We start from the raw sequence: 22,085 nt of genomic DNA, 5'->3' as shown, positions 1-22,085 counted from the left end.
AAGCTGTATACACAAAAATAATTTAGTTTTAATACATGATGCAATCTGGGAAAACTCCATAACATCTTGTATATCATCTCTGAAAATATCTTGGCGAAATGTACTTGTTTAGTGCAGAAAAACTGCAATTTATTGCAGCAAGCAGAAATGTCTGTGGTCTTTCTCTTATGTTATGAATGTGCTGCGGAGGTGCTTTCCCTTAACACCACAAAAATAGTTAACCTATCAAAATAAACCACGTAACAATCTCTTTACGACTAAAGAAAGAAAGACATGAACATCTTGGATGACAAGGGGGTGAGTACATTATATGTGAATCTTTATTTATAAGTATTTAAAGTGAGAAGATTACATAAAAAGCGTGCATTTTAAGGTTAGACTTTACATTTTGATGTTAAATCCACTATTTTTTGTTTGTATATAAACGTTCTACAGTCTATACACAATATGAAGTTCAATTACATAAGAAGTAACTGTAATTAAATTACAGAAAAAATAAGGGTAATCCCTTACTTTACTTTTTCAATGGAAAAGTAATTAAATTACAGGAACTAATTACTTAGTAACTACTTACACCCAACACTGCTTATCAGTATCTGCCAGATTTTTAATATTGGTGCATGTAAATCCTACATGGTCTCAACCATGTGCACTGACATGAGTGTCTAACCTTGCTCCCAGTGTAAATGATGTAACTGGCATGAATAAAGCAAAGGCAAAAAAACAAACCATATGCACCCACCATCTCTGGGTGCTCATTAACATGAAGCAAACCCAACCATCTGTCAAACTCCTCCCTTCTGAATCCTCCTCTTCACTTTCTATTCTTTCTCACTAGTCCTTATTTTTCTGCTCTCACTCTTTCAGTGTTTTTTTTTTTTAACACCTTCTCCTTTGTGCTCCCCTTCATTGCTGGGGGATACATAGGGGGAGCATTATTAGTGCTGAATATATAATCAGGTGTTTTTTTCCCTCCCTTAATCCCGAGGCCCTGAAAAAAATGAATTTTTACCACTTAAAGGGCCAGGATATGGAAATGAGATCCCTCAGCCTACTGCGACTCTTTCTTTCTAAGCTCCACCTTCTTTTTTATGATATATTTGCATGTGGTTTGTGTTCTTGAACAAATGGTAGGGGTGTTATGATACTGCTGTGATATTATTCAGAGTGAATGGAAAATCAGAAAGGCGTTCGGTGTATACATTAATTCATTTTAAAAGCCTGCAGCTTACAAACAAGGGTTTTTTAACATGCAAATTAGTCCCAGAGATTATATATGCTTTTTTTTTTTTTTACATGCTAGCTAGTCTCTTTCTTTTATATTCTTCATGTCTCACCACCAGCCTAAAGCAACCTGCCACATCTTCATCTGTTTTACATGTAAACCCCCCAAAATAACCAGTAGACACTACAGCACTATGCAGAATTCAACACTTGCTTTTCTATATTTATTGTCTCAATGTGTGCACAAAAGCGGATCTTTTTTTTTTCATCATGATAGTATGAGATGAGATCACTTTTGTCATAAGGTTACGGAGGTCAATTTTGCTCAGTGAGATGCAGCTGGCTCAATTTCTATGCTTAATTCGATCGTCTGAATTGGCAATGCCTGGTGGTCAGAATCAGAATGTGGTAAGAGGTCACTTTCTCTCAGTTTAATGGGATGAACCTTCACCCAAACAATGAAATCCATCACAATCTACAGAAAACAACAAAAGAGACCTCTTCAACTAGGCTTTTTGTACTAACAATTTCTGCTCTGTTACTTATGGAAATTTGATATGGTAGTGCTACTTATTAGCATATTACATTTTCCCTCAGATTAATCCCTTCTGCTTGTATTATTATCCATTGTTTGCTGCTTTGGATAAACAAGTCTGCTAAATGAATAAATGTAAATGCTAATTAGGAAGACAGAGAACAATATGTACTCTCCTCTGCCAAATTGCATCACTAAACCACGTATTTGAGTACTTCCATGCACACCGGCTTGGAAGGCTTGCATATTACGTGTTAATGTATGGAGTGTTTAAACCACCTGTAAAACATGCTAACAGAGCTCTGATGGAAGACTCTATCGAATCTCGATGAGAATGAACAGGGCTGTTTGGCAGCTTCAGACCACTTCCACTTGTTTCGTGCTACCCCACACACAAATAGAGCTGCCAATAAAAATCCAGCTGTTTTTGAAATTCCAGACCAGCATGACATGCTTTCACAACATACCCACCAACATAGGGCTCTATGGACCACACTGTCAGGCAAGTTTTAATAATGTCATCTCTGCTCTCTGAGGTACCGCGATAACCATTAGTCTCCCTACAAATAGCACAGGCAGTGTCAGTTAGGTTCGCAAAGGCAAAGGTAAAGGCATTTTTCAATTCAATTTGATGGAATTTTACTATTAATTAAATTGTGTAAATCTTAAAAAAACAAAACAAAAAAACATTAGTTTTGAAGAGCAGTTGTAGAGGGGGTGAATTATTAATTTCTGTTTATTTCATAGCTCATGTTTATTTTGTCTTATTTTAAATCATTTAACATCACCTTGGAAAATCCCTGAGGCCGAAACAAATTTAAGCTACACAAACTTGATTTTATGTGTTCAGAAACATAGAATCAATATGAGTTCATGTTTACTAAATCAACTCAGTTTAGAAGAACATATTTGACTCTCCATCATTCTCTGAACCTCTTTAAATAACCTCTTTAAATAAACATCTGCCTGATGCAGATAGGCCAGCAATTATTAGTTCTGACCAATAAATTGCAGATTTGATGTTTAGAAGAATAAACAAAAAAAGGTACTTAAAAGTAAAGACATTTTAAACATGCTAAAAGTTAACATTTAGTGCTGTCAAACAACCAAAATAAAAGTTTCTGTTTACACATGTGTGTATACTGTGTATATTTATTATGTATATATAAATCCGCACACATGCATGTTATATATACATGTAAATACTTGTAAACATTTTCAAAATATATACTGTATGTGTGTGTATATATATATATATATATATATATATATATATATACATATATGCGATCTGGGAAAACGCTTTCAGGAAATTCGAAAAATGGGTTGAATGTAAAGAAAAATAGCGATTTATTGCAGCAAGCAGAAATGACTGTCAGTGCCCTGAACAATGTTATAATGGACTATTTCACATCCAGAGATGAAGGATCAGATGATGAAGTTACTAAAGAGAAGGAGTCCGATGACAGTCTGTGTAATGCACAGTGTGCGAACAGTTACGCTGCGCTGGCTTTTCTAAATGTAAACTAAAAGGTAGGCTGCAATATTCATGCTATCTAAAAATACAAAGGGGTAATCAAAAGTTCAGAGAGTATGCCCATGATAAACAACGGAAAACAGACGTTACTGAGACAGACGTTAGTCTGTTTGTGTAATGATGCAGTATAGCGCTCCAGACAGCTCTCGTTTATCCCGTGAATTTAAAGTGAAAGCCGTCTCACTTTCAAACCCGTTTTTCTCAAAATTCCATTCCTGAAAATCATAGCTATCAGCCAACTTAGGATAGCCATAACCTTTGTTACGTTCAAGTTTTGGAAAGGGCTTAAACCCAATATAATATACACAGTATACACACACATTTAGTAAACAAAAACTTTTATTTTGGATGTGATTAATCGCGATTAACATTAAGCACTATTAACATTAAAACATTAACGTTAGGGCCCTATGATTTCCACAATGTGGAAAACGCGGATGAAATTGCAGAATCTGATCATAAAAATGGAATTTACCATATAACGTGGAATGCTACAGAATTTTCCACATTTTTGATGAATAAATACAAAGTAGGTGAGTGTGCTTCAATCAAAACGTGATGTTTTGTGTGTTTCTTTGTGAATGAATGTTTCATTTACTACACACAATCTAAAGCGTGTGTGATGCTTCCGGTGTTTTCAGCCTCTGCTCCCTGTTTTCATGAGTACATGAAAACAATCTCTAGAACTGCGCCCTGAGAGTCACTTCGCCAGCATTTTACCGTTTCTTGTGACAAAAACTATCATCATATCATATACGAATAGAAACTAACAGGTCTTCACAGCAACCAATCAAAATAATAGTTTGGTTTAACTTAAAGAAACTGTAACAGAAATATATTACTGAAAGTAATGATAGTAATAATCCATTAGTTTTAATAAAATCAGTTATTTAGAGATGCTTTTAATTAATACAATTCAATGAAACCATTAAAATGGAAACATCATAATGGAAAACAGAATTTGGTAAAAATAAAACAGAGTTTGAGACAAAAAAAAATGTATTTCAGGGCTTTAAAAATGTAATTTTTGTTAAAAATTTTATTAAATTGCTAATAAATTGTGCAAGTTTGATTTGTGCAATGCATGATTTCAATTAATTGGACACGCTTTTTGATTAACCAAATTTCTTTTAACCATTACAAGAGTCTAGAAAAATTAACATGGAAAAAAAATGGAATCTAAAAAAAATTTAAATGGAAAAAAACAGAATTTGGAAAAAAATAAAACTGAATTTTATAGGGCCCTACATTATTGTGCATTCCGATTCTGCTTACTACAAAACTGCTTTATTGTTGTTCAGAATACTGATGTTTGAAGAGGAAAAGCACACAGTGTTGCCAGGACCATCTGGACCCTCTCTATCTGTCTATACATTCCAGCCTCTCCTCAGATTGACAGAGAGCATCCTGAGACAGGAGGGCTACTATTCAAGCACACTGAGAGCATGTTTGCAGAGTCGTCACAGAGCAGTGCCTCTTGAATGGGGTGGTCACCCTTATTCACAGTCCTCTAGAGGAGAGAGAGAGAGATGGAAAGACGAGAAGGGGGTGGGAAAGGGGAGTGTTAGGTAGGGGAGAGGCATATGAAACAGGGGTGCTTAGCTGTCTCGCCACTCAGTGAAAGCCTGGTGGAAATGACTGATTGCAGGAGAGGTCAGAGGTCAAGGCCAGAGCTCGCTCCATTTTGCATGGGTTGGAACGAGGGTAATGACCAAGCAGCGCATAATGGAGTTTAAAAAGAGGGAAAGAAAGGGAAGAAATGAGCGTACTGTTTTTGTCTGCTCAGCTGCAAAACATGGTGACCATTGTCCACATAGTTCTTTCAAAAGATAAGGATAAATAATCTAGAAAAAAATGTCTCTGTATTTTTTTTTAATTCAACTTAGACACCAGAGATTGGACAGAAATGTAGACAGAAAATGTGCATCACTGACTAAACTGTGTCTCCCAGTACATGGTCATTTTGCATTTCAGCAATGAAAAAACATTATGGACCAAACTTTAAACCAGGACAAAAAAGCCCCTCAGTGAACGAAGCCCCTCTTTGAAGTACCAAAGCACAAGATTACTGATATCAAACACAAACTCATCTATAATCCACATTCACACATGCATGTATGAGCGGTATGTGAAATGCAGACATAATATATAACCACCTTCAAAGTCCTTCTAAGAGCTGCCTGGTGCTGTGTGATTTGACTGCGGGTCACTGTGGCATTTTGATTACTGCTGTAATAGTGTTTTATGTTTATGGAGCAGGCAGTGACCCCACCCTCTGCTCCTGCAGCTACTGAACCGCATGACCTCCGCTCTGACTGCAGCACTCTAACACATGTCCGCAAACCTGCACGGATACAGAGAGCGAACTCACGTTTGACAATGATTCAGTATTAAATAATGCCATAATATCACGAAATCAGAATCTTGTTAAGATTCAGTTAAATTTAGATTACATTATTCCGGTATAATTTAGGGATGCACCAATATTTAAACTGAAATACTGATACTGTAATAGTTGTTATGGCCAAAAACAACATAGCTGATTGTAAAAAGCTGAAGTACACTAAAAAGTCAAACACAGTCATTCCTGATCACAAATACATCTTTGGTATTGTTATATGTGCACTGCAACAGAATCCAACATACACTTACAGGGAAAGCACTCTTCAAAAGCTTTTAAAGGGACAGTTCACCCAAAAAATGAAAATTCTGTCATTAATTACTCATCGTTCCAAACCCGTAAGACCGTTCAACTTTGGAACACAAATTTAGATATTTCTGATGAAATCCGAGAGCTTTCTGACCCTGCATAGACAGCAACACAACTACCAAGTCTAAGGCCCTGAACGTTAGTAAGGACATCATTAAAATAGTCCATGTGACATCAGTGGTTTAACCATAATGTTATGAAGCTATGAGAATACTTTTTATGTACAAAGAAAACAAAAATAACAACTTTATTCAACAATTTCTTCTCTTCCTTGTGTCTCCGCCACGGCTTACAAGGGTACCACAACATTTTCCTAAAATTGTCCTTACTACCTTTTTGGGCCTTGAACAAAGTAGTTGCATTGCTGTCTATGCAGGGTCGGAAAGCTCTCGGATTTAATCAAAAATATCTTAATTTGTGTTCTGAAGATTAACAAAGGTCTTTACGGGTTTGGAACGACATGAGGGTGAGTAATTGATGACAGAATTTTAATTTTTGGGTGAACTATCCTGTTAAGTTTAGTGCTAGATTTTGAAAAATGTCATTTAAACCTTAAAATAGTCATCCAAAAATTAAATGAACACGGACACACAAAAAAGCAGATAACTGATATGGTGCGGATATGCTGTGTGTGTATGTATATATATATATATATATATATATATATATATATATATATATGTAAAAGATTTGCATACTGGATTTTACATATTGATACTATATTATAACTGATAAAAGTTTAAGAATAACATTTTAAATTATTTTTATGGATGCAAAAACATTATACATGAGAAAAGCATTGAATAATTAAAAATTAAAACAGCCTGAGCTCTTGTTCCAGATTCATGTAGAAGTTAGTGTGTGTCTCAGTGGAGGTACATGAGACCAAGAAAATGTACAAAAGAGAGGCGAGGGCAAAAGGACAAGCTAACGAGTTTGCAAATGTTGAGTGTGTATGTTTACATGTCATTGTGAGCTTATGACATGTTTGGGGAGGTTGCCTGGATTAATGAGTGCACATACAAGTTTGTTAAATGTACAATTGATCCCCCTCTGAACCTCCTGAAGGTCAGCATCTCCCTGTCTCTCTGTCCGTCCGTGAGGAAGCTGGCTTGCCTGTCGGCAGGCAGAGAATCCCCCAATCCACATAGATACACAAACCATTATGCAGGCCATTATATAGGCTGCTTAACATGCTTTTGATGTTTCCAACCTCAAAAAAACTGCTGCTAGGTATCGAAGATGATGTACACACAAGAGCTGACAATAAAACACCATTAAGGTGAATTGTGTAATTGTTTTTGATACGCTCTCTTATCCCAGTTTAATGTACAGAGCAACAATTGCATAGATTTATTCAGGAGAGGTGTGTTATTGCTTTTCAGATTTATGATATTCCAGTGGTGGATGATGAAACAAGAAGAAGAATCCCACAGAGTGTTATTTAGTGAAGAAGCAACTGGAACCATACACTACCAGTCAAAATTTTTGAACAGAAAGATTTTTAATGTTTTGTAAGGAATTCTTTTCTGCTCACCAAGCCTGCATTTATTTGATCCAAAGTACAGCAAAAGCAGTAATATTGTAAAACATTTTTACTATTTAAAATAACTGGTTTCTATTTGAATATATTTTAAAATGTAATTTACTCCTTTGACCAAAGCTACATTTTCAGCATCATTACTCCAGTCTACAGTGTCACATGCTGTTCAAGAAACATTTTAATTTTTTAATATTATCAATATTTAAAACAGTTGAGTAATTTTTTTTCAGGATTCTTTGATGAAAAGATCAGCATTTATCTGGAAAAAACAGCTTTTGTAACATTATACACCATACCATTCAAAAGCTTGTAGTCAGAATTTTTTTATTTATTTTTTTTTAGCAAGGATGCTTTAAAGCGATCAAAAGTGATGATAAAGACATTTATAATGTTACAAAAGATTTCTATTTCAGGTAAATGTTGTTCTTCTGAACTTTCTATTCATCAAAGAAACCTGAAAAAATTCTACTCAGCTGTTTTCAACTTAATAATAGCAATGTTTTTCGAGCAGCAAATCAGAATATTAGAATGATTTCTGAAGGATCATGTGACTGGAGTAATGATGCTAAAACGTCAGCTTTGAAATGACGGGAATAAATTACATTTTAAAATATATTCAAATAGAAAACTTGTATTTTACATAGTAAAAATATTTTAAAAATGTACAGTTTTTGCTGTACTTTGGAACCAATATATGCAGGCTTGTTGAGCAGAAGAGACTTCTTAAAAAAACATTAAAAATCTTACTGTTCAAAAACTTTTGACTGGTAGTGTATGTAGGCATGTTTCTGTAGCTTATACAGTGGTGGCAGCGACACCAAGATCATGGGTTTGATTTGATTCTAAAATGAATACTTTCAGTGTAAAAGACGAAAACTTCAAGCATGATAAATATAACAATAACTGTAAAGTTTTAATAATCCTTTAAATTCTATGAGAATAGAGACTTTCAGACCACAGTTACAATAGTGACAGAGAAACTATATTATCAGAATCATTATCGGAGTGTTTTTTTCCCAGCTGCTGAGCATAAAAACATGGACAATCAGAATCCACCCAACTATAAAGAGCTTTAGCATTTAAAGCTGCAGATGACAAAATGTCAGTGTACATTTATAATAAACAGAACATTGTGTGTGGATACTAATATATTTATTGCTGAGTAGTTCCATGCAAATGTCAACTTTGCCGTGAAAAAATAAAGTTTTTACCAAAGGTTTTTACTCTAATGATAGCACAGATGTCAACATTTAGTGGTTTAAATACCCATGTGAGGTTTTTAAAGCATTTTTTTTTTTTTTTGCATGATTTTCCATAGTCTGGTAAGTGCTATTTTCAGGCTTGTCACATCCATAACAGTACATATTCCTCATAAATAGACACACCAAAATGATGTCTCTATTTGTTGGTTATTATTGTGTCTGGTTTGTGCATTTTAATTCACAGAAATCCTACAAAGTATGTAGTCTCTCTTTTTGTCACATCCATATGCAAGATTATTTCAATTTTTTAAGAGAAAACTTGTGTATAGACTGATATTTTTTGATGTTTAGACTACATCAACAAGGGCTTCTTAAAATATAAACAGATGTTCAATATATTGGTAGCACATACATTCTCTAAGAATTTATGTGTCACATCCATAACGTTGGATTTTCCCCATTATAGTTATCATTCTTGGTGTGAACAGGGCTTTAGAATCACTCGTAACCCCTATGCAACCACACATCCTCACACATCACGGCATGAGCAACACACACACAATTATTACTATTACTCATTTATAAGACGAGGTTTGCAATTCAGTTTGATGATGCAGGAGGCGAAAGCAGAAATTACATACTAAAATGTAAAACCAGATTATACAATTATGGTGATGCATTTCTTCCACACACATTATTTTTTTCCAATCAATTGTCGTAATGAGAGGTTATGTTGTTTTAACGTCTATTATCTTCAAAATTACATCTTTCTCACAAAACCAGTCATAAGGGTCAATATTTCAAAATTTTTGATTTACACATCACCCGAAAGCTGAATAAATAAGCTTTCCATTGATGTATGGTTTGTTAGGATAGGACAATATCTGGTCGAGATACTACTATTTTAAAACCTGGAATCTGAGAGTGCAAACAAATCAAAATACTGAGAAAATTGCCTTTAAAGTTGTCCAAATAAAGATCTTAACAATGTATATTACTAATCAAAAATTAAGTTCATATATTTACAGTAGGAATTTAACAAAACATCTTCATGGAACATGATCTTTACTTAATTTCCTAATGATTTTTGCCATAAAAGAAAAATCGATCATTTTGTCCCATACAATGTATTTTTGGCTATTGCTACAAATATACCCCAGCGACTTAAGACTGGTTTTGTGGTCTAGGGTCACATATTAGCAAGATGTTAAGCCATTAAACGTCAGAATAATCTTGTTAAAACAACATCTTTTCTCGGAAAAACAATGTTATGTCGTTAAAATTACAAAATTATCTTGTTAAAACAACATCTATTCTCATAATAACGAGATGTTGCAACATACACACAATTATTATTATTACTCATTCATAAGGCGAGGTTTGCAATTCAGTTTGGTGATGCAAGAGACGCAAGCAGAAATTACACACTAAAATGTAAAAACATTATACAATTTGTGTCCTTTAAAATACACAGAACTGATGTTGTGTGTTGACACATATGGGCCAGCAATGTATATAAGAAGCCATCAATAAGAGGAACGTACTCGCTCTCTGCTCACTACTCCACTTTATGAGTCATTAGCTAATGATGCTACTCAGACTCAGAGATTCCAACTTATCTGCTCCTGCGCTCTCTTTATGTCTACCTGCTTCTTTTCCCTCCAGTCAGGACCACGCCTGTCCCAGCCTTCTTGTCTTTCCCAACTGATTTCCTCTAGCAATGAAAAGCATCTCTCTATCTTCACAGTTATAAATTTTAACCTCGATGAAATTGATTTTCTCTCACGCCGTAAACAAGCTCTTTAACCACAACAAAATCCCCGGCAATAAAACATTTATAGCGATAGACAAGGAATCACGTTTCATTTTCAAAGACATGATCATAACCAAAACAGCAGGGGGGAAACATAATAGCAAAGATAAACAGAAAGCTGAGTGTCTTTTATAGCAGTCACAACACGTCCTAGATCAGAAGAATGCGGGACAACGTGTCCTACTAACCTTGACCAGTGGTGTCCTAACATGGTTGTCATAACACTGTAGCTGGAAAAAGACAACCAGCAACTTAAAAATGTCCTTCAGTGACACAAACAGCGACCGCCTTCACTAAAGCCTTTTGTAAGGTGACTCCAAATGTAATAAACTACATTGTGCAAATGAGTAACTCTAGAATCCATAAACAGCAATATACAGCTATGTAAGCAAAACTAATCTAGTTTACACAATTCCTGATTATACATTAGCTTACCACATTCCTTATACAACATGGAAACAGATATTGAAAAAAAACTGAAGCTGTACTATATCATGCCATTTTCCAGTGTTGTTATTGTAAACGAAAACTACAACTGAAATAAAGCTGAAATAAATTAAATATAAATATTAGATGAGAAACTATGGTGATGCATTGCTGCCACACACGTAATTTTTTTCCAATCTATTGTTACAATGAGAGGTTATGTTGTTTTAACATCTGTTCTCTTCAAAACGACGTCTTTTCTCATATTAGTGAGATGTTGTCATTAAACGACAAAATAATCTCGTTAAAACAACATCTTTTCTCAAAAAAAAAAAGTTATGTCGTTAAAATGACAAAATTATCTTGTTAAAACAACTTTTCTCGTAATAACGAGATGTTGCAATTAAAATGTCAAAATTATTTTGTTAAAACATCATCTTGTCGTTTTAACATCCTTTTTAACAAAACTGAATTTTTTCCTTGTGATATGACGTCATAAAAACATTTTTTTCCGTTATAAAAGATATATAGTTACATTATATGAGCGAGCTAAGCGATTGTACGCGCTGCTGTCACCACAGTCCTGACATAATAATGTCATTTAAAAATTTCATTTTTACGAGAAAAGATGTTGTTTTAACGAGAAAACATCTTGTTATTATAAGAAAAATTGTTTTAACAAGAAAAGATGTAATTTTAACAAGACAATAATGTCGACATCTTGTTTTTACGAGAAACAATTTTGTTTTTACAAGATGTAATTTAAACGACATATCTCAGTTTTACGAGAAAAAAATGTAGTTTTAACGAGAAAAGATGTTGTTTTAACAAGATAATAATGTTGTTTAAATGACATATCTCGTTTTTACGAGAAAAAAATTTATATACATATATCTGTATATAAATGTAGTTTTAACGAGAAAAGATTTTGTTTTAACAAGATAAAAATGTTGTTTAAACAACATCTCATTTTTACGAGAAAAAAAATTCGTTTTAGCGAAAAAATATGTTGTTTTAACAACATAACATCTCGTTATTACGACTGAGAGGAAAAAATAATGTGCGTGGCAGCAATGCGCCACTGTAAAAAACAGTTAGCTGTTTTTAATAAAGCACATAAAATTATTAAAACCAAAAATGTGAAAATAAAAACCAGTTCAAAATATTAATGAATATTAATAATATAAATATAGCAACATAAATAATAGTAGATAAATAACACTTAAAATGACACTGGTCTTTTCCAGCTCACCTGTTGTTGTTCCTGAGTTTGACATGGCCATCGGGCTCCAAGATTTGTCCATTTTTCAGCCAGGTGATCTGTGGGACTGGCTCACCCTGGGCCAGGCAGGTGAAGATGGCAGTGGTGCCCACCGGGCGAGCAATGGACTGAGGGGGCTGAACAAACTCTGCTGGGGCTGTAAACACATACAGAGGAACAGAAAGCAAGAGATAACGAGAACTCCATTACTGGCAATACAAAAGAAGAGATCATTAAATAAAAAGGTTTGCAATTCCTGAAAACGCAGTTTCTGTTGGAAAATGTCTCAGTATATTCACTAGGTGACTGCACTAATGTTTCCATTTTCACCTAGTTCCATTTCCATATGTCACATATATGCTATTAACGGCAATAGAAGTATTTGAAGAAGAAAACCTTAGTGCACACAATGCGGAGAGAGGGAGGGAAATTGTCTACGTGGCTTTGGCTTTATCACATTTATAATGAATGTAATGTGACAGCAGTGGGTGGTAACAGGAATAAACTTAGAGAACGCGTCAGATTAACTCGATTAGAGTAGGGCAAAAACAGATTTCACAGAGCCAGAAGAGGAAACTGACAATCCGTAAATGACACAGTGTGAAAATTATAACAGATTAAGAGCTGCAGAACAGATGTGGGGGGCTAGGAAAGGAAACTTGGACCGTGCACCTCTTTGAGCCCCCCAGAGCCTTCTGCTGCCCCCAACCTCACCAGATACCCTCCTCCTCCTCACTCACTCACCATGTGGCAATACTGCCAACTGACACAGAATGCAGCTAATCCAATAGTCTTTTACTGCTTAATTAGGACGCATTTAATCTGGGAAAATTTGAAATTGCTGACTAATTAGCAACCGTTTGCGCATTTGTATCTATTTTAATTACCATCACACCTTTCATATTCGTTCAGGGTGCAATGGTTTTAATTATTAAAGTCCTTTAATCGGCAAGTGTTGATCTCGCTCTCAGTACCTCTCCTTTATTTTCAGTGTTACCAGCTTCTCTCAATAAATAAATGATAAGAGAGGTTCTAACTGCTCTCAGAGGTCCATCCAGTGCATCTCACAGCCCTGCAAATTAATGCTCTCTTTTTTCTTCTCTTATCCCTGAGTGCACGAGAGAGAGAGAGAGAGAGAGAGAGAGAGAGAGAGAGGGAGTGGGGGAAGGGTTGAGGCAGAGAGTATTGATGTACCACTGTGATATATCATCTGAGACACCTCTTCCTTCTTTTCTTATCTTCCCCTTTCTCTCGTTTATTTATCTCCTGGGATTTTTCTTCTTACTACCAATTTTTTACATTACATTTTTTTAAAACAGCTCTCTTACTTGATCTCCCTCTTTTCTCCTTTCTCCTTAAGGTAAATGAAGTGTATTACAGTGAGCAAAAGGCTGCTACACCATCTGGCTACTAAGATCATATCAATTCTCAGCTACACCTACAGCGTTGCTCGCGCTATGATGGTTTACAGTCTCTGAGATTCAGTCACTAACTTTCAAGGCACATCCAGTATGATCATTTGGACATTATATGTAGTTTAGTGTTACTTAGGAGTAATTAACGAAAAGCAGTGATGCTACTAAGTGCAGTGTTTTATACACACACACACAGACACACACTATTATTACAAAATATAATATTACAGTATTACAAAATATAACATAACAAAATCTAACATTAAAAAGCATATCAATCATAAATCACATCTCTCTCACCTCCTCTGAGCCCACAGAGTTTTAACAGACCCCCTAAAGTGTGCGGTGAGTTTGGTAGGGGGTAATTGAGAAAGAATGGGATAAAGTCATGTGAGAGGTGGCAATTCATCAATTCCCTCAATTCCTCATTTCCCCTGTGATATGATTGGATATGACTGGTTATGACCAGCTATGATTGGTTCAGGCCCGTAGCCAGCTATAAGGTCACAGAGGTCCGGACTTCTGTAAATTTTTCATGTTTAAAAATAAAATTTGTTCTCTGAATGACAAATTTACTGTTAAACTCATATGAATGTCTGCATGACATGTATAATTCAATTCAGACAGTTTGCAGGAATATTTAGAGTCAATGTTATGAAAATGATCACTGCTAGACACTGACGTAGTGAACGAGACTTGAGAGAGTTGTGAGTGAGAAATGGGTACAGTCTCTGTGTTGAGAGATCCAGCTATTATAAGCATATTTGGACTTGTTTTTTCCACTTAATTTGACACTTTAGGAAGTTAATAAAATAGGAAGTTGCAGTTTAGGATCAGGTTATTTCAGATTTGAAATAATTTTGGTCAACGCTGCCAAAAACAGTAGCATTTAACACTAGTATAAGTAGGTCTGGAATGAAATGAAATACGCAAACACTTGCCATGAAAAAGTCTATACTAAGTCATTCAGTATAGTAGTTAAATTTTTACAAATCATGCTATAAACATTCATAAGAGCACTAGACAAAGTTATCAGGCTATATAGAAACGGTTATTGATAAATGGTTATTAATTTTGTTAATAAAAACTATAACAGTAATATGTATGGTTGCATGAATAACAATGATTTAAAATTATTTACCCCTATCTATATGTTAGAAATGCATCAAAATTACGTTAAAATAAGACTTAAAATGGCATGAAAACATGATACTTAAACTTGAAATAACTAAAAATTTAATTTAAGGTTTAATTGAAATTAAATCAAGTTAAAGCAGTAAAATTACTAACACTCAAACTGAAATAAAGCTCTCTCTCTCTCTCTCTCTCTCTCTCTCTCTCTCTCTCTCTCTCTATATATATAGCTTGGATGTGCCGTTTCGGATGTGCCATTTCTCTTGTAGTGTTGGTCAATATGATTCTTTTTTGTAAATTGGTTAAGAAAATAATTTACAGATTTTAAAGAATCTTTTTTTCCATTTCAATAATTTGTTTATGTGTTTTCCTTTAAAGCAAATATGTTTAGACACAGTTGTTCAACACACAGTGTTGTAGTATAACTAACGGTGTATTTTGAAAAATACAAAAACAGAGACAAAAAAAAAAAAAAAAAAAGAAAACAGTTTTGGGAAGTCACCTTGCACAACTAGGCGTCCCTGAGCAGTTCTGCGCACGCGGGTTCCTGGCTTGTTGGCTGCACAGACATAAACGCCAGAATGCTGAACTCTGACATCAGAGATCATCAGGTTTCCGGTTCCTAGTACCTGGATACCCTCAACTCCTATTGGCCGGCCATCTGAAAGAGTGACAAAGGCATAGTGACAAAGACAAAAGACAAGAGAAAGAGGTCATAAAGATCATTTGAAAAAGAATTATAGAGATCAGTAGAGGGAATAAAAAGAGAAGATAGAATCACATGATTATTCAGCCATAAAATCATTTCCTGCCCCAGAGGAACTAAAAATAAATTTAACAGGACAACAGAAGCATGTGATGAGCCTCAGAATTTAACAGCACTGGTTAAATGTGACTAATTATGGAGCACAAAGCACCATCCATCTTTCTGGCCTGGGGCGACGAACATCTTAAGAGACAGGAAGAGTCATAGAGAATGAAAGAGAGAGAGAAAAAAAAAAACTCTCGTATGTAAAAAGAGTACAGAGATAAAGTGATGGTCTAGGCTTTAGACTTACGAGACAACCTATGAACACCAGTGACGCAGGATATACCATGTTACCATGGACATCTGCCATACATGTGTAGAACACACACACTTTCTGTATAAGCACTGAATTAGGGTTGGGTATTCCGATTCCAGAATTGGATACTTAAAGGAAATTTCCACTTCCAGAACAACAATTTACAAATAATTTTTTCGGGTTTTTCGAGTCTGTTCATCTTCTGGGGCTGTCACGTGATAAACGAACGACTCAAACCCGAAAACTTGTCAGATAAGAGGTGAGGTGAGCTAATCATAGACTAAAGACCCAGGTAAACAATTAATTAATCTTTTCTGTTTCTTACAGCATTATAGTTTTGTCTTGTTTGTAGTGTGATCAACGTTTGTGTAAGCAGTAGATGTGTTAGGGAAGTAACACGTAACATTTTAATTATATTTTGCTAAAATGAACGAAATGACTCAAAAAAGATTCGTTCATTTTGCTGAACGAGACTCAAAGGTCCGAGTCGGTAAACGATCCGAACTTCCCATTGCTACTACGAATCACGTCTCAAGTTTATCATCTGTGTACTCCAACTCAGAAAGGTATATGGTGAAAAACTCCATCTTATTTTCTCTTTCTACAACTTCAGAATTGTCCAACACCATTGTAGCTTTTTTTGTTTGACTTACTTGCACTTTCTTAGTCTTTGCGCGTTCGCTTTGTAAGCACTGGGTCTGTTGTTGCGCCTACGTTCCACGTGACCTTTCAACGTGATTCAATAGTACTTAGCATCGTGAACGTGCATCCCAGAGCCTGTGCTACACAAGCTTTTGTACTCAAAAAGTATAAAAAATGTTATTTTCCAAAAAAATGACAGATGGTTTCGCTACATAAGACCCTTCTTCCTCGGCAGCGCTTTGAAGCTGCACAGAAAAAAGTCCTGAAATGCTTTCCTCAAAAACCACAATTTCTTCACGACTGAAGACAGAAAGACATGAACATCTTGGATGACAAGGAGGTGAGTAAATTATTTTTGAATTGTTGTTCAAGAAGCAGACTTCTCCTTTAAAGTCAGAAATCAGATACTTCCTGTGAAATTAAAATTTCCATTCCGCCTATCGATTCCTATGTGAGGTTCTTTTTTTTTTTTTCATCTGTGAGGACCCGACCTAGCAATCTGCCAGGACCTTGCTCGCTAATCTAGCACATAGCACTTCAAAGAATGGCTACACTAGCGATCAGGAGTCGAAAAAGCTAAGTATAATATTTGTGATAAGCTAAACATGTTGCAATAGAGGTGTCACCATCAATATGACAAAGCATTTTAATTTAACAGATCGTTAAAGATCACAAACACGATTCAAATACCAACGTGATTCTATTCCTAAATTACAATGACACATCTGTTTGATTCGTCAACCTTTCTTCCGTGCAGCATACGATCAAACTAGTGTGATTTGAACATTCAAATCTGCGTTCGTGCTGCCGCTGACCTAAAGAGAACCACTGTCTTGTAGGCTATATGTATGATATTTATGAACAGTTTTACGGCCTTTTTTTCCACCGCACAGTTCATTATTTCTGTGTTACAAACATTCAAATAATCACAGAAGTACTGGGATAAAAGTTCATAGTCTGGATGTAAACTCTGATATGTACAGTAGAGATCAAAATAGAGTAAATTATCCTTTTGAAAGTTATTCCTTTTGAAAGCTGTTAATAATGTATTTGTCTTTGATCAGTCATTCAAAAACACTGATTCATCCAGTAATGAACCAATTAAATCTTGAGTGAATCCCTGAATCATTCACCTATAAATTAGGCCTACATGTGATTTTGTTTAGTTGTCTAATGTTTTTTTTTTTTTCAGAATCGTAAGAGAACCACAACTTCCATTTAAAAAAACACAACCCAATTTATCCAGAATCACACAGCTCTATTTTGCAAACAGCTCTTTTTGACAGAATTTTGCTTTTATGTAGCTTGCTGATTTTTGTTCGTGGTATCCAGCTGCAACTAAATGTTTAGCAAAAAAGAAACAGAATAAATATGCTTGATATCTTTTATTTACATTGGTATCGAAACTGGGAATCGAATCGGAATCGAAATTGATAAAATTCTAACGATACCCAACCCTACATTGAATCACATCAGCTACTATAAACCATATCAGTCTAGATCATCTCACTCACTGCAGCTGTAACTGGACACTCAGTGAGGAAAAGTGCTAATAAAAATTAACAATCCCACTAATCACATCTTCCATTCATATCACTGGCCTCTCAGGTCTCTTATTCTGTTTTGTTAATGTGCCTGTCAAAATGACATTATAGACACAGAGTTGGATAATGCGACAGGGTGCAGTTCACATATCACCAGATTTAATTGACTGGCATCTGTTGTGAGTTGCACAAACATTTCCACTTTTCATTCAGCATCTGTTTGGAGCTTCTCAATCCGGTTTCACACAGTTAATGACAGACATTCATCTGTCTTTAGAGATACACGCTTTTAGTCTTTCATGAGTTAATTAACATGTTCAATGAAATATCACAGAGACACTGACATAAGTGTGTGTGCGCGCCCGACAAGCCCTAGTCAGGGTAGCAGCATATTTAATTTCTGACAGGAATAAAAACGAGTCTGTGTGAGAGAGAAGTAATGCACAGTGTGCTCTAAAAGCCTATAGAAATTGTGGAAATACCCTAAAAATTGTGGAGAAACATGTTTGTATTATGTTTTACTGGCCAGGTCTTTTGTCCCATAACAAATATGTGAGGTTTCAGGTAGGTGTGAATCAGCATGCATGTTTAGATGTATGCAGGCTCCTAAATAAAATGACATAAATGCAGAATGGCATTAATCACTAACTGCTGGAGATCTATCACATTCATTATTAATCTTAGCCATGATTTGCTCTCGTTGTAATCTAATCCAGCAAAATCCCATTGTGTTAGCAGTTAATTCCAGCAACATTGCAGAAGGTAATATCCACAATCTGATTAACAGGCGTTACAGGATGAGACCATCATTTACATTCTTAATGGGAGAATCACATTAGATAATAGCTGGGAGAAAAAAGAAAGAGTTGAGAACGGATTATTATACAAGTGTGGGAGTCACCGTGAAATCTTGCGTGAGAGAGAGAGCGGTTAGTATGGGTCGGAGAGTAAATGCAAGTAGGATATGTTAACCTTCGAATACATCAAGGTCCTAATTGCATAATTAAATGCAAAGACAAAACGGTACAGGCCTCAAGATGAGATGATCCAGAAGACATATCTTTTCCTTCATTTAATGCAGGGACGCACACACATACATAAATGCAGATATAAACATCAATCACTTCACGTACTTTAACACCACCTTAGAAGTACAGATGAGACACTCTTTTTATCTCCATTAATTCTTATCAAGATAAGACAGAAAGATGTGGCAAAGAGCGTTCAATGACCAAAATTGTCTGAAACCATTTTCAGGCGTGTGGCTTCAGAACTCTGAGCACGCTTAAAAATAAATGAGCTATTTTTCACACAGAAACCAATCTCACTGTACAGTATCAGCCAATTTGATCTGTGAAATCCATGTCTTAGTGAGAAGGATGACAGAGTTTCTTTCACCATTCCAAACCATTTGGCTTCAGTAGATTAGAGTGTAAATTACTTTAATGTATCAGCCAGCTTTTGTAAATAGTGTCATATCACCAAAAATGAAATTTTCTAGATCTTTTGAACTAAACAAGATTGATGTACTATGCCAGTGATGTACAGTACCATTTAAAGGTTTGGGGTTGGTAAGATTTCTGTGATGTTTTTGAAAGAAGCCTTTTATGCTCACCATGTCTGAATTTATTTGATCGGAAATACAGTAAAAATCAATACTGTAATACTGTTAAATATTGTTATAATTTAAAACGTACACTACCAGTTGAAAAGTTTTTGAACCGTAAGATTTTTAATGTATTTTAAAGAAGTCTCTTCTGCTTACCAAACCTGCATTTATTTGATCCAAAGTACAGCAAAAACAGTAAATAGTTTCAAATATTTGTACTATTTAAAATAACTGTATATATAATAATTTGAAAATATTTTAAAGTCTTGGGTGTCACATGATCCTTCAGAAATCATTCCAATATGCTGATTTGTTGTTCATGAACATTTGTTTATTATTATTATTATTATCATCAATATTTAAAACAGTTAAGTGGATTTTTTTTTCAGGATTCTTTGATGAATAGATTGATTTAAAGATCAGCATTTATCTAAATATATATATATATATATATATATATACACACACTGGAAAGAAATTATAGAAATTAATATTTTTATTTAGCAACAATGCTTAAAATTGATCAAAAGTGATGATAAAGACATTTATAAGGTTACAAAAGATTTCTATTTCAGATAAATGTTGTTCTTCTGAACTCTCTATTCATCAAAGAAACCTGAAAAAAATTCTACTGCTGTTTTCAACATAATAATAATAAATGTTTTTTGAGCAGCAAATCAGAATGATTTCTGAAGGATCATGTGATTAATGATCAATGAGAGTAATGATGCTAAAAATTCAGCTTTGAAATCACAGGAATAAATTACATTTTAAAATATATTCAAATAGAAAACCGTTATTTTAAATAGTACAAATATTTCAAAATTTGACTTTTTTCTGTACTTTGGATCAAATAAATGCAAGTTTGGTGAGCAGAAGGGACTTCTTAAAAAACATCAAAAATTTTACTGTTCAGAAACTTTTGACTGGTAGTGTCAGTGTGTTAGTTTGACTGGTTTACATTTTTAAGTTGAATTTTCAGCAGCTGTTAAGTGTTCAGTGTGTTCAGGGAAGGATCGAAATCATTTTAATATGTTTGACTTGGTGCTCAAGTAACATTCGTTATCATTATGAATGTTGAAAACAGTTGTGCTGCTTCATATTTTTGTGGAAAACATGATGCATTTTTTTTTTCAAGACTCTTAGGTAAATGGAGAGTTCCTGCTGAACTCTGAATCATTTTGGTACACTGGAAAAAAATAAACAAACAAAAAAAAATTTCACTCAGAAAATTGAACACACTAAATTGAACATGAAATTTTGAAGTACAAAAAAAAACCTCTAAAATAGTATTTTTCCTGTGAAAGTACTCTAATAATCTTTAGCGTAGTCTGTAGCATGCTCTAGAATAGAATATAGAATATATTCCCCAGTCCACCTAGACTATTAATTAAAAGAAAAATTCTGTTATCATTTACTCCCCACATGCCGTTCCACACCTGTATGATGTTCTTTCTTCTGCTAAACAAAAATTAATAAACTCTGAAGAATTTTTTTGAACATACAATGAGTATATGGATTCCAAAAGAACGTCATTGGATATAAAATAAATAAACAAATAAGAAAGTAAGTCATACAGGTTTGAAACAACATAAGGGGAAGTAATTAATGACAGAATTCTCAACATAGAGTGAACTACGCCTTTAATTCTAACTAAAATACCACAAGACACCTTAACTAATATCATAAGTGGACTTTAGGGAGAAAAATAAGATGATAAATAATTTAGGATATGTCCCTTTTAAAATAAGGTTTTCCAGATATAGATCCATCGGCTCATTTCTTCTCATCTCTGTCCTCCATCATGTTACATTACCTTGCTGGAGGAGATTTTTCCCTTTTCTCTTTTTCAGTTGATTGGGTATTTTATAGTCAGTGAGTAGTGGAGAGAATATTAAAGCTCTCTGCAGCATTTCTGCCGGAGCTGCGCTGGGTTTTGCTCCGAGAACCACTCAAGGCAATTTACGGAGCAACTTAAATCAGTCTTACCCAGTCTACTCCACGAAACGATTGGGCGAGGGTAACCCGTGGCAACACACTCCAAAATGGCAGTCTGGTGAACTGTTAGGGTGAGGTTTTCAGGTCCCACTAGGATCATGGGTTCTTTGTAAACAGATGACTGGGAGCCTTCGGGAAGAGAAAGGTAAAGCCAGTTACAAAGAAAATGATCTGGAAAAACTCAAACAAGCAGAGAAGAATTTTTGAGCATACCTGAGACCGTGAGCTGTGCTCCTGCACTGTGTTTGACTCCAGCACTGTTGTGTGCAACACAGCAGTACATCCCACTGTCCTCAGGGCGAACACCCGTTATCTGCAACACACCCGTGGGCAATAAAGTATACCTGCACAGAAAAGACAGACTTAGACAGGCCCACAGTGAGAGGGAGATGTGTATATATGACAATAACACTGGGTACATCCCTTCA

General features: G+C 35.0%; 1 protein-coding gene across 2 annotated transcripts in view; it reads right to left on the bottom strand.

Annotated features, from left to right (window-relative positions):
• igdcc3 (immunoglobulin superfamily, DCC subclass, member 3) overlaps window positions 1-22,085 on the bottom strand; it is a 98,722-nt gene that overhangs the window by 12,848 nt on the left and 63,789 nt on the right. For both annotated transcript variants that reach the window (XM_051115730.1, XM_051115732.1), the window contains 4 exons: window positions 21,871-22,001; window positions 21,649-21,786; window positions 15,303-15,461; window positions 12,243-12,408 (listed from right to left, as the gene is read on the bottom strand). In XM_051115730.1, coding sequence (XP_050971687.1) covers window positions 12,243-12,408; window positions 15,303-15,461; window positions 21,649-21,786; window positions 21,871-22,001 — 594 coding nt within the window. The remainder of the gene's footprint in view (window positions 1-12,242; window positions 12,409-15,302; window positions 15,462-21,648; window positions 21,787-21,870; window positions 22,002-22,085) is intronic.

The sequence above is a fragment of the Labeo rohita genome, chromosome 7, assembly GCF_022985175.1.
Source record: "Labeo rohita strain BAU-BD-2019 chromosome 7, IGBB_LRoh.1.0, whole genome shotgun sequence".
In the NCBI taxonomy this organism is placed as follows: Eukaryota; Metazoa; Chordata; class Actinopteri; order Cypriniformes; family Cyprinidae; genus Labeo; species Labeo rohita.
The sequence above is the reverse complement of the archived record's forward strand: the minus strand, read 5'-3'. Positions and strand labels throughout refer to the sequence as shown.